Source organism: Schistocerca nitens, chromosome 12, assembly GCF_023898315.1.
Source record: "Schistocerca nitens isolate TAMUIC-IGC-003100 chromosome 12, iqSchNite1.1, whole genome shotgun sequence".
Classification (NCBI taxonomy): Eukaryota; Metazoa; Arthropoda; class Insecta; order Orthoptera; family Acrididae; genus Schistocerca; species Schistocerca nitens.
The window spans coordinates 135,980,679-135,993,587 of NC_064625.1; the positions used below are offsets into that span (position 1 = coordinate 135,980,679).

At 46.8% G+C, this 12,909-nt stretch overlaps 1 protein-coding gene across 1 annotated transcript in view; it reads left to right on the plus strand.

Moving 5' to 3' along the window:
• LOC126214962 (uncharacterized) overlaps nt 1-12,909 on the plus strand; it is a 118,477-nt gene that overhangs the window by 64,568 nt on the left and 41,000 nt on the right. Inside the window, exon 6 of the mRNA XM_049941597.1 lies at nt 878-1,053. Within this exon, the coding sequence (XP_049797554.1) occupies nt 878-1,053 (176 nt within the window). The remainder of the gene's footprint in view (nt 1-877; nt 1,054-12,909) is intronic.

The window sequence follows — 12,909 nt, forward strand, 5'->3', positions numbered from 1 at the left end:
CGACTAAAAAGAATCTCTCAACGCGACAGAAGTGCAAACCTTCGAAAACTGCTGCAGATTTTATAAAGAATTATCTCGAGCCTCAGAACTAGGAAAACTCATATGATCCCTTTAAAAAGTTTGGTAACTAACAACCATTTTATAATGCACACACTCCTTGGGGCGTGTGCAGTAGGGGTGATATGGGACCCCTGATACGTCTAGGTACGACTTGACAGGTGACACGTACGTAAGTCTGATAACCTTCATCCATTCGTGTGCATTGTGCATTCCGACGGTCTTGGGCAGTTCCAACAGGCCAATGCGACACCCCACACGTCCAGAAGTACTATAGAGTGGCTCCAGGAACACTCTTTTGAGTTTAAACACTTCCGCTGGCCACCGACCTCCCCTGACACGGACATTATTGAGCATATCTGGGACGCCTTGCAACCTGCTGTTCAGAAGAGATCTCTGCCTCCTCGTACTCTTACGGATTTATGGACAGCCCTACAGGATTCATGGTGTCAGTTCCCTCCAGCAGTAATTCAGACATAATTGGAGTCCATGCCGCGTCGTGTTGCGGCACTTCGCGTTCCCGCGGGAGCCCTACACGGTATTAGGATGGTGAACCAGTTTCTTTGGCTCTTCAGTGTACCAGCGTGATCAAAGTCGAAGCAGTCACTCTTAAACACCAAGTTGCGGTCCCCCACTTGACACCTGTTGTTTCACCATAGACTTAGTTCTGGAGTTGGTTTACAAGCAACTATACGTCAGCCAATTTCTCTCGACATTCGTGCAGTGTGAACGCGTCTGTGAGTGATTAACAGAAGGAGAGGTCGAGAGCTCGACTACACACGAGCTCCCGCAGGGCCGCTCATGCCGCTCCTGTGTGCAGACGACGGCGGCGCAGCGGCGACGGAGGCTCCGTGACGCCTGGTGGGGGCGTCCAATGGGAGACGGGTGGACCGCGCTGGCAGAGCCGCCTGGGGGAGAGGCCCGGAGGCAGCGAACGGCTGCCGCGAAAGGTGTCCGAAAGGTTCCACGTCCGGGACCTGTTCCGCGATGTGCTGGGTCAGTCACCGCCCTAAAAACCCTGTAGCGTACCCCCAGTAGACTGTAGAGTGGCTCCCAACCGACCCAGATCTGCAGTGGATCCCTCAGGAAGACATACTGTCTGGTAGTATACGAGGGTGGTTTGATAAGTCTGGTAAAAAAGCAAGGGAAAAAATGTTTAACAACTCACCTTACTTACATTATCTGCTTTTAAAGATACACACTTGGTCCAGTGATCCTCCAGCGTTCTGATCCCAGAGTTTCCGCCATACTCTGCAAAATACTATAATTTCCTCATTTGATGAAAATTTCCCCCAGCAAACAAGAGTTTCAAGTTGGGAAACACAGAGAGGTCACTTGGGTGTACATTTGGTGAAGAGGTGGATGAGGAACCAGTTCAAAGCCCAGTTCACGCGATTTCGTCTTTTTACAGCTTGTGTGGTATGGTGAATTATCCTGATGAAAGAGCACTTATTGCGAGCCGGCTTTGGTATTTTTCCGGGCAACGAAAGTTTCAAACGATCCAACAATGAAACATAATACAGTTATAACAACTCACCTTACTTACATAATCTGCTTTTAGAGATACACACTTGGTCCAGCGATCCTCCAGCGTTCTGATCCCAGAGTTTCCGCCATACTCTGCAAAATACTATAATTTCCTCATTTGATGAAAATTTCTCCGCAGCAAACAAGAGTTCCAAGTTGGGAAACACGGAGAGGTCACTTGGGTCTACATTTGGTGAGGAGGTGGATGAGGAACCAGTTCAAAGCCCAGTTCACGCGATTTCGTCTTTTTACAGCTTATTGCGAGTCGGCCTTGGTCTTTTTCCGGGCAACGAAAGTTTCAAACGATCCAACAATGTAGCATAATATAGTTATAACTCTCTCCGTCGGAACAGGCCTTCGAAGGCCCAACAGTACCGACCGGCCGTCGTGTCATTCTCTCAGCCCAGGGACGTTACTCGATGCGGATACGGAGGAGCATGCGGTCAGCACACTGCTCTCCCAGCCATTGTCAGTTTACGAGACTGGAGCCTCTACTTCTCGATCAAGTAGCTCCTCAGTTTGCCTCACACAGGCTGAGTGCACCCCACTTGCCAACAGCGCTCGGCAGACCGGATGGTCACCCATCCAAGTGCTAGCCCAGCCCGACAGCTTGTCTTCGGTGATCTGACGTGAACCAATGTTACCACTGTGGCAAGGCTCTTGGCCAGAGTACAGTTATGGTTCTGCCTTTTTTTCCAATTAGTGTATGAGGGCTATTCCTTTGGAATCTTAAAAAAAAAGTGTTTCCATCACCTCACCAGCGGACAAAATGGCCTCTGCCTTTTTCAATGCACTTTCACCAGCCTTTATCCATTGTTCTGGCTGTCGTTTTGGCTCTGGTGTGTAACTATGGATCTGGGCTTCATCACCAGTCACAGATCGTCCCAAAATATTTCGCAGACAGCACCAGACATTCTGCTGGAAAAGGATGTCAAATTAAACACCTTTCAGCTGCCAAATTTTCTATCCTATTTTATTGGGCAACCAGTTTCAGCGTTTTACTACACCATCTTCAGGCCCCTGACAGACGTGTGGTATCAAAAACAGGGTTCAGCAATAGTGGTGTTAGTAGATATTTGTTACAGTGACCACGTCAACCATCACCTGTGCCTGTCAGAGGCATGAAGATGTTGCAGTAAAATGCTGAAACTGGTTGCACAATAAATAGGGCTGAAAATTGATGGCTGAAAGGTGTTCAATTTGACATCCTCTACCGAACAGCCGAGTCCTGCAACCATCGTTAAAAAGATGGACATACAGAGACTGTCCTGTTGCAATCTTGTGCCAGCTGCGCATTGGTCGACTGTGAGCAATCGTGACAGTCACCTCGCACTCAGTCTCTTCATAGCTAGTTCTCCAAGCAGAACACCACCCACTCGCTCAGTTGATACGCCTACAGTTTCATCAGTCTCACGAATTCGGCGATCTTGCATTACCATATCATGGAGCTCGTCAATGTCGGACGGCAGGAGAGCACTTCGCCTTCTGTGCTTGACCGACCACGTTTAAATTCATTAATCCAAAAACAAATGGTGTTCAAAGGTCGCTCAGAATCTGCGTGAACTTCATCTAATTCTGTTTTTATTGCTGCGGCAGTCTAATCCTTCAAATTAAAATGTTTGATAATAGCAGGAAGCTCTGTTTTCTCCATTGCAGTCGACACACTGACCAACAATGGCTGTCAACAATGAACTGAACACTGTACATTATCCAAATTTTATATACGATCCTTGGAATAATTAAGTTTACCAACCATGAAGGCGCAACAAAAGTGTTCCATGATTTGATGGACATTTACCAGATCTATCAATCCACCCTCGTACACCTGTTGTACAATGTGTCTGGAAGGTTCCACTTCAGAAATCTGTTTCAGAGCGTACTTGTTCATTTACAGGCCTACACCTATAGCACAAGACCAGTACCTTGCAGAGTGGCTGTCAAATTTATGAGATCTGTAGTGGAGCCCAGGCAAAAATGTTTGGGATCAGTGAGCACCTGCAGTAGAACATGTTGACAGGTTCCCCTTCAGATATCTGCTTTGGGACTTAAGCCACACCCATTGTCCTGTTGCACAACACCAATACACTGTAGCTCTAGCGATTTCACCTGTTGGAAGGGTGTAGAGGGAGTGAAAGCAATCCCCACTGGGTGTTCAAGAGGATCCACCTCTGAACCCTGTTCTACGATGTGCATGGATAGTCACACCCATATTCTTATTGCTCAGCACCAGTACACTGTAAAGGGGCTTCAAAGTACAGCACATTTGTAATGGATCCCTCAGAAGGAGATGCTGTGTAGTAGTAGATAGCAGCCGGCTAGTGTGGCCGAGCAGTTCTAGGCACTTGAGTCTGGAACCGCGCGACCGCTACAGTCCGAGGTTAAAATCCTGCCTCGGGCATAGATGAGTGTGATGTCCTTAGGTTAGTTACGTTTAAGTAGTTCTAAGTTCTAGGGGACTGATGACCTCAGCTGTTAAGTCCCATAGTGCTCAGAGCCATTTGAACCATTTTAGCACCTGTTATACGCTTTGTCTGAATGGCTCCACTTCATTGACCTGTTCCATGATGAGCTGGATCAGTCGCAACCCTACCCTAGTAGCACTACACTAGTAGACTGTAGATCTGTTACCAAGCAAATGGCCGGCCGAAGTGGCCGTGCGGTTAAAGGCGCTGCAGTCTGGAACCGCAAGACCGCTACGGTCGCAGGTTCGACTCCTGCCTCGGGCATGGATGTTTGTGATGTCCTTAGGTTAGTTAGGTTTAACTAGTTCTAAGTTCTAGGGGACTAATGACCTCAGCAGTTGAGTCCCATAGTGCTCAGAGCCATTTGAACCATTTGAACCAAGCAAATGTCATCTGTAGGGCAGCTGCCAGGAGGAAATGCATGATGGTACCGAAGCAACTGCTGTACAATCTGTCGGAAAGTTCCAACTTCATGGATCTTTTCGTCATCATATCCTTATCCTTGTACAACAGTACACTCCAGAGTGGCTACAAAAGATACAAGATCTGTGACAAACCACCAATGGAGGGGGCTGCAGACTGTAACAGCAGACGCCACACGGTGTTCAAAAAGTTCCGTTTCAGTGACCTGATATCAGACGGACTGGGTCAGTCATACCCCATGTTTATGGATGTTCATGGATGTTTTCGTCATAACGTCCTTATCCCTCTATAACAGTACACTCCAGAGTGGCTACAAAACAAACAAGATCTGTGACAAAGCACTAATCGAGGGGGCTGCAGCCTGTAATAGCAGACGCCACACAGTGTTCAAAAAGTTCCGTTTCAGTGACCTGATATCGGATGTGCTGGGTCAGTCATACCGCATGTCACTGTTTTACAGCACTGGTACTGTTGTGACTTGGCAAGACAGCCAAGCCACTATGAGAGGAAGCCGAAAGGCACGCGTTTAAGCTCACGCAGGCTGGCGTGAGGTCGGGAACAGTTAAAGGAATAGAGACTAGCAAAATAGGTACGTAGCTTCTGGAATACTTAACTTTAATCCATAATTGGTGAACATCGGTCTTACGGTACATGCATCACAAGACAAATAGCAAATGATAATGGCGCCTTGCTAGGTCGTAGCAAATGACGTAGCTGAAGGCTATGCTAACTATCGTCTCGGCAAATGAGAGCGTAATTTGTCAGTGAACCATCGCTAGCAAAGTCGGCTGTACAACTGCGGCGAGTGCTAGGGAGTCTCTCTAGACTAGACCTGCCGTGTGGCGGCGCTCGGCCTGCAATCACTGATAGTGGCGACACGCGGGTCCGACGTATACTACCGGACCGCGGCCGATTTAAAGGCTACCGTCCAACAAAGTGTGGTGTCTGGCGGTGACACCACAGGTACACTCTAGAATGACTAAGAAACAAACCACTCACGAGCGCCATCTGGGAGGGTGAAGCATAGATAATGAGAGATGCTTGTAACAGTTTCCAGCACGAAACTTTTTCTCAACACCGGCCAGAAAATCCAAAGAGATTCTGGTTCTATGTGAAGTATGCTAACGGCAAGACACAATAAATGCGAAAGCAGAGTTACTAAACACAGCCTTCCGAAATGCCTTCACAAAGGAAGACGAAGTAAATATTCCAGAATTCGAATCAAGAACATGAATAAAGTAGAAGTAAATATCTTCGGAGTAGTGAAGCAACTCAAATCACTTAATAAAAGCAAGTCTTCTGGTCCAGACTGTGTACCAATTAAGTTCCTTTCATAGTATGCTGATGCAATAGCTTCATAGTTAACAATCATATACAATCGTTCGCTCGACGAAGGATCCGTACCCAAAGACTGGAAAGTTGCACAGGTCACACCAATATTCAAGTAACGTAGTAGGAGTAATCCACTAAATTACACGTCCATATCATTAACGTCGACATGCAGCAGGATTTTGGAAGATACAGGGTGTTTCAAAAATGACCGGTATATTTGAAACGGCAATAAAAACTAAACGAGCAGCGATAGAAATACACCGTTTGTTGCAATATGCTTGGGACAACGGTACATTTTCAGGCAGACAAACTTTCGAAATTACAGTAGTTACAATTTTCAACAACAGATGGCGCTGCGGTCTGGGAAACTCTATAGTACGATATTTTCCACATATCCACCATGTGTAGCAATAATATGGCGTAGTCTCTGAATGAAATTACCCGAAACCTTTGACAACGTGTCTGGCGGAATGGCTTCACATGCAGATGAGATGTACTGCTTCAGCTGTTCAGTTGTTTCTGGATTCTGGCGGTACACCTGGTCTTTCAAGTGTCCCCACAGAAAGAAGTCACAGGCGTTCATGTCTGGCGAATAGGGAGGCCAATCCACGCCGCCTCCTGTATGTTTCGGATAGCCCAAAGCAATCACACGATCATCGAAATATTCATTCAGGAAATTAAAGACGTCGGCCGTGCGATGTGGCCGGGCACCATCTTGCATAAACCACGAGGTGTTCGCAGTGTCGTCTAAGGCAGTTTGTACCGCCACAAATTCACGAAGAATGTCCAGATAGCGTGATGCAGTAATCGTTTCGGATCTGAAAAATGGGCCAATGATTCCTTTGGAAGAAATGGCGGCCCAGACCAGTACTTTTTGAGGATGCAGGGACGATGGGACTGCAACATGGGGCTTTTCGGTTCCCCATATGCGCCAGTTCTGTTTATTGACGAAGCCGTCCAGGTAAAAATAAGCTTCGTCAGTAAACCAAATGCTGCCCACATGCATATCGCCGTCATCAATCCTGTGCACTATATCGTCTCTCGTGCAGCAATGGTAGCGGCGCTGAGGGGTTGCCGCGTTTGAATTTTGTATGGTTAGAGGTGTAAACTCTGGCGCATGAGACGATACGTGGACGTTGGCGTCATTTGGACCGCAGCTGCAACACGGCGAACGGAAACCCGAGGCCGCTGTCGGATCACCTGCTGCACTAGCTGCGCGTTGCCCTCTGTGGTTGCCGTACGCGGTCGCCCTACCTTTCCAGCACGTTCATCGGTCACGTTCCCAGTCAGTTGAAATTTTTCAAACAGATCCTTTATTGTATCGCTTTTCGGTCCTTTGGTTACATTAAACCTCCGTTGAAAACTTCGTCTTGTTGCAACAACACTGTGTTCTAGGCGGTGGAATTCCAACACCAGAAAAATCCTCTGTTCTAAGGAATAAAACATGTTGTCTACAGCACACTTGCACGTTGTGAACAGCACACGCTTACAGCAGAAAGACGACGTACAGAATGGCGCACCCACAGACTGCGTTGTCTTCTATATCTTTCACATCACTTGCAGCGCAATCTGTTGTTGAAAATTGTAACCACTGTAATTTCGAAAGTTTGTCCGCCTGAAAATGTACTGTTGTCCCAAGCATATTGCAACAAACGGTGTACTTCTATCGCTGCTCGTTTAGTTTTTATTGCCGTTTCAAATATACCGGTCATTTTTGAAACACCCTGTATATTGTGTTCGAACGTTATGAATTACCTCGAAGAAAACGGTCTATTGACACAGTCAACACGGATTTGTGAAACACAAATAGCTCTTTACTCGCACAAAGTGTTGAGTGCTATTGACAAGGAATTTTAGATTCATTCCATATTTCTGGATTTCCGAAAGTCTTTTGACACTGTACCACACAAGCGGCTTGTAGTGAAATTGCGTGCTTATGGAATATCTTCTCAGTTATGTGACTGGATTCAAGATTTCCTGTCAGAGAGCTCACAGTTGGTAATAACTGACGGAAAGTCATCGAGTAAAACAGAAGTGATTTCTGGCGTTCCCCAAGGCAGTGTTATGGGCCTTTTGCCGTTCCTTATCTATATAAACGATTTGGGAGACGATCTGAGCAGCCGTCTTAGGTTGTTTGCAGATGACGCTGTCTTTATCGCTAATAAAGTCATCAGAAGATGAAGACAAGCTTCTGTGGAACTCTGACGATTTTGTAATTTTTAATGAATTCTGCCCAGAGCCATCCAGCATACAGGAAGTAAGTGTGGTGTCACCGCCAGACACCACACTTGCTAGGTGGTAGCTTTAAATCGGCCGCGGTCCATTAGTACATGTCGGACCCGCGTGTCGCCACTGTGTGATCGTAGACCGAGCGCCATCACACGGCAGGTCTAGAGAGACGTACTAGCACTCGCCCCAGTTGTACGACGACGTTGCTAGCGACTACAATGACGAAGCCTTTGCTCTCATTTGCCGAGAGACAGTTAGAATAGCCTTCAGCTAAGTTAATGGCTACGACCTAGCAAGGCGCCATTTGTACCATTACATGTATCTCAAGATAGTCTCACTTGTATCATCAAGAATGCTCTATACCAAAGGACGATATAAAAGTTAAGTGTTCTAGTAGCTACGTTCTTTTCTTTATCACATTCATTACGAATCCTGTTCCAGACTTGACGCCAGACGGCGTGAGTTGACGCGTGCCCTTTCGGCTACTTCACTGTGGACTGGCTGCCTTGTCAGTCCACTACAGTAAGTAAACATTTGCTAATGTTGAAGATGAATTGCCACTCCGTGCACCAAGCCTCAATCTTACACACTTCTTCCAGCATTTCCCCACAATTTTCTAGCGTCATCCGCGAAAAGCCTCATGGAACTTCCGAGGATATGTACTATGTCATTTACATGTATTGCGGAAAGCAAAGGTCCTACACTGAAGTGCCAAAGAAACTGGTCATAGGCATGCGTATTCAAATACAGAGATACGTAAAGAGGCAAAATACGGCACTGCGGCCATCAACACCTATATAAGACAGCAGGTGTTCGGCGCAGTTGTTAGATCGGTTACTGCCGCTACAATGCCAGGTTATCAAGATTTAAGTTTGAAATGTGGGGTTATAGTCGGCGCACGAGCGTTGGAACACAGCGTCTCAGAGGTGGCGATGAGATTGGGATTTTCCCATACGACCATTTCACGACAATACTGTGAATATAAGAAATCCGGTAAACAATCAAATCTCCGACATGAAACTTCCTGGCAGATTAAAACTGTGTGCCCGACCGAGACTCGAACTCGGGACCTTTGCCTTTCGCGGGCAAGTGCTCTACCAACTGAGCTACCCAAGCACGACTCACGCCCGGTCTCACAGCTTTACTTCTGCCAGTATCTCGTCTCCTACCTTCCAAACTTTACAGAAGCTCTCCTGCGAACCTTGCAGAACTAGCACTCCTGAAAGAAAGGATATTGCGGAGACATGGCTTAGCCACAGCCTGGGGGATGTTTCCAGAATGAGATTTTCACTCTGCAGCGGAGTGTGCGCTGATATGAAACTTCCTGGCAGATTAAAACTGTGTGCCCGACCGAGACTCGAACTCGGGACCTTTGCCTTTCGCGGGCAAGTGCTCTACCAACTGAGCTACCGAAGCACGACTCACGCCCGGTCTCACAGCTTTACTTCTGCCAGTATCTCGTCTCCTACCTTCCAAACTTTACAGAAGCTCTCCTGCGAACCTTGCAGAACTAGCACTCCTGAAAGAAAGGATATTGCGGAGACATGGCTTAGCCACAGCCTGGGGGATGTTTCCAGAATGAGATTTTCACTCTGCAGCGGAGTGTGCGCTAATATGAAACTTCCTGGCAGATTAAAACTGTGTGCCCGACCGAGACTCGAACTCGGGACCTTTGCCTTTCGCGGGCAAGTGCTCTACCAACTGAGCTACCCAAGCACGACTCACGCCCGGTCTCACAGCTTTACTTCTGCCAGTATCTCGTCTCCTACCTTCCAAACTTTACAGAAGCTCTCCTGCGAACCTTGCAGAACTAGCACTCCTGAAAGAAAGGATATTGCGGAGACATGGCTTAGCCACAGCCTGGGGGATGTTTCCAGAATGAGATTTTCACTCTGCAGCGGGGTGTGCGCTGATATGAAACTTCCTGGCAGATTAAAACTGTGTGCCCGACCGAGACTCGAATTCGGGACCTTTGCCTTTCGCGGGCAAGTGCTCTACCAACTGAGCTACCGAAGCACGACTCACGCCCGGTCTCACAGCTTTACTTCTGCCAGTATCTCATCTCCTACCTTCCAAACTTTACAGAAGCTCTCCTGCGAACCTTGCAGAACTAGCACTCCTGAAAGAAAGGATATTGCGGAGACATGGCTTAGCCACAGCCTGGGGGATGTTTCCAGAATGAGATTTTCACTCTGCAGCGGGGTGTGCGCTGATATGAAACTTCCTGGCAGATTAAAACTGTGTGCCCGACCGAGACTCGAATTCGGGACCTTTGCCTTTCGCGGGCAAGTGCTCTACCAACTGAGCTACCGAAGCACGACTCACGCCCGGTCTCACAGCTTTACTTCTGCCAGTATCTCATCTCCTACCTTCCAAACTTTACAGAAACTCTCCTGCGAACCTTGCAGAACTAGCACTCCTGAAAGAAAGGATATTGCGGAGACATGGCTTAGCCACAGCCTGGGGGATGTTTCCAGAATGAGATTTTCACTCTGCAGCGGGGTGTGCGCTGATATGAAACTTCCTGGCAGATTAAAACTGTGTGCCTGACCGAGACTCGAACTCGGGACCTTTCCCTTTCGCGGGCAAGTGCTCTACCAACTGAGCTACCGAAGCACGACTCACGCCCGGTCTCACAGCTTTACTTCTGCCAGTATCTCGTCTCCTACCTTCCAAACTTTACAGAAGCTCTCCTGCGAACCTTGCAGAACTAGCACTCCTGAAAGAAAGGATATTGCGGAGACATGGCTTAGCCACAGCCTGGGGGATGTTTCCAGAATGAGATTTTCACTCTGCAGCGGAGTGTGCGCTGATATGAAACTTCCTGGCAGATTAAAACTGTGTGCCCGACCGAGACTCGAATTCGGGACCTTTGCCTTTCGCGGGCAAGTGCTCTACCAACTGAGCTACCGAAGCACGACTCACGCCCGGTCTCACAGCTTTACTTCTGCCAGTATCTCATCTCCTACCTTCCAAACTTTACAGAAGCTCTCCTGCGAACCTTGCAGAACTAGCACTCCTGAAAGAAAGGATATTGCGGAGACATGGCTTAGCCACAGCCTGGGGGATGTTTCCAGAATGAGATTTTCACTCTGCAGCGGAGTGTGCGCTGATATGAAACTTCCTGGCAGATTAAAACTGTGTGCCCGACCGAGACTCGAATTCGGGACCTTTGCCTTTCGCGGGCAAGTGCTCTACCAACTGAGCTACCGAAGCACGACTCACGCCCGGTCTCACAGCTTTACTTCTGCCAGTATCTCGTCTCCTACCTTCCAAACTTTACAGAAGCTCTCCTGCGAACCTTGCAGAACTAGCACTCCTGAAAGAAAGGATATTGCGGAGACATGGCTTAGCCTCAGCCTGGGGGATGTTTCCAGAATGAGATTTTCACTCTGCAGCGGAGTGTGCGCTGATATGAAACTTCCTGGCAGATTAAAACTGTGTGCCCGACCGAGACTCGAATTCGGGACCTTTGCCTTTCGCGGGCAAGTGCTCTACCAACTGAGCTACCGAAGCACGACTCACGCCCGGTCTCACAGCTTTACTTCTGCCAGTATCTCGTCTCCTACCTTCCAAACTTTACAGAAGCTCTCCTGCGAACCTTGCAGAACTAGCACTCCTGAAAGAAAGGATATTGCGGAGACATGGCTTAGCCACAGCCTGGGGGATGTTTCCAGAATGAGATTTTCACTCTGCAGCGGAGTGTGCGCTGATATGAAACTTCCTGGCAGATTAAAACTGTGTGCCCGACCGAGACTGGAACTCGGGACCTATGCCTTTCGCGGGCAAGTGCTCTACCAACTTTTTTTTTCTTGTTTTTTAATAAAACCTTTATTAAAAAAACAATGTTACACATTGCAAATACATACTAAGTTATACATACATGAAGTTATTTAAACAAAGCGGTTTGATCATTTCAATTGCGCTGACATTAAGGAAAGACAACAGAAGGTTGTGTTACTGACTAAATCACCAGAAAGAATTAAATTAAACATAAATACTTGAGAATGGCGGAAAGGAGATATATACTAAAGTTGACTAGCCTTCCAACTACACTTTCTGGACATTAATTGGATCTAAGTATTTGAACTGATCAGATCTATATAATCAGTCTTTCACTGCAAAAATGAACAGGGCAATGCGCCAGCCATTGAATATTACATTTATCGGATAGAATCTTATGGTTTTAACCAATCGATAAGGAGATTTCTATAAAAACTGTCTATTTCCAAATTTCTAGTATAAGCCAATAATGCACCTTTCATGTTTTGTGTTTGGCACTATTAGACACACAATATCAATGGCACATAAGTTCTGTACATTAGCTTGTAAATTTCAAAAAACTACTCTCTGCAGTAGAGAAAGCACACATCATAAATATACTGTAAAATCTTAAATAGTATCCTTAGGGTAACTACAATACATCACTGTCAACACAGTCTTCTTGTTTATATTAACCAATGCCCATTCTTTCAAATACAATTTTTAGCATATTACCGAATTTTTTCTTGTGATTCGAATAGCTTCTAATTTTGTGGAACTCGCACAGCATGTGTACCTTGAACTCTATGATGCTATCGGATCCTAATTTGTTAAGGACGTAGTTAACGAAATTTCCCAGCAACCAGTACACAGCGTTATTTTTTGCTTCTGGGAAATAGCGTGCTTCAGGCCTGTGTATCAATGACATCGATATATACTCAGGGGATGTTCTTGTAATCAGAGCTATTTGCTCCCGGATCCACTTCCAACTATTCATGTGACCACTGCAAGTATATCGATGAATTACTGTGTCAACTAGATGGCATTGTTGACATAAATTTGTTTCACAGAGTCCGATTGCGTGCAGTCTTTCATTGGTGCTAACTATGTTGTTAAC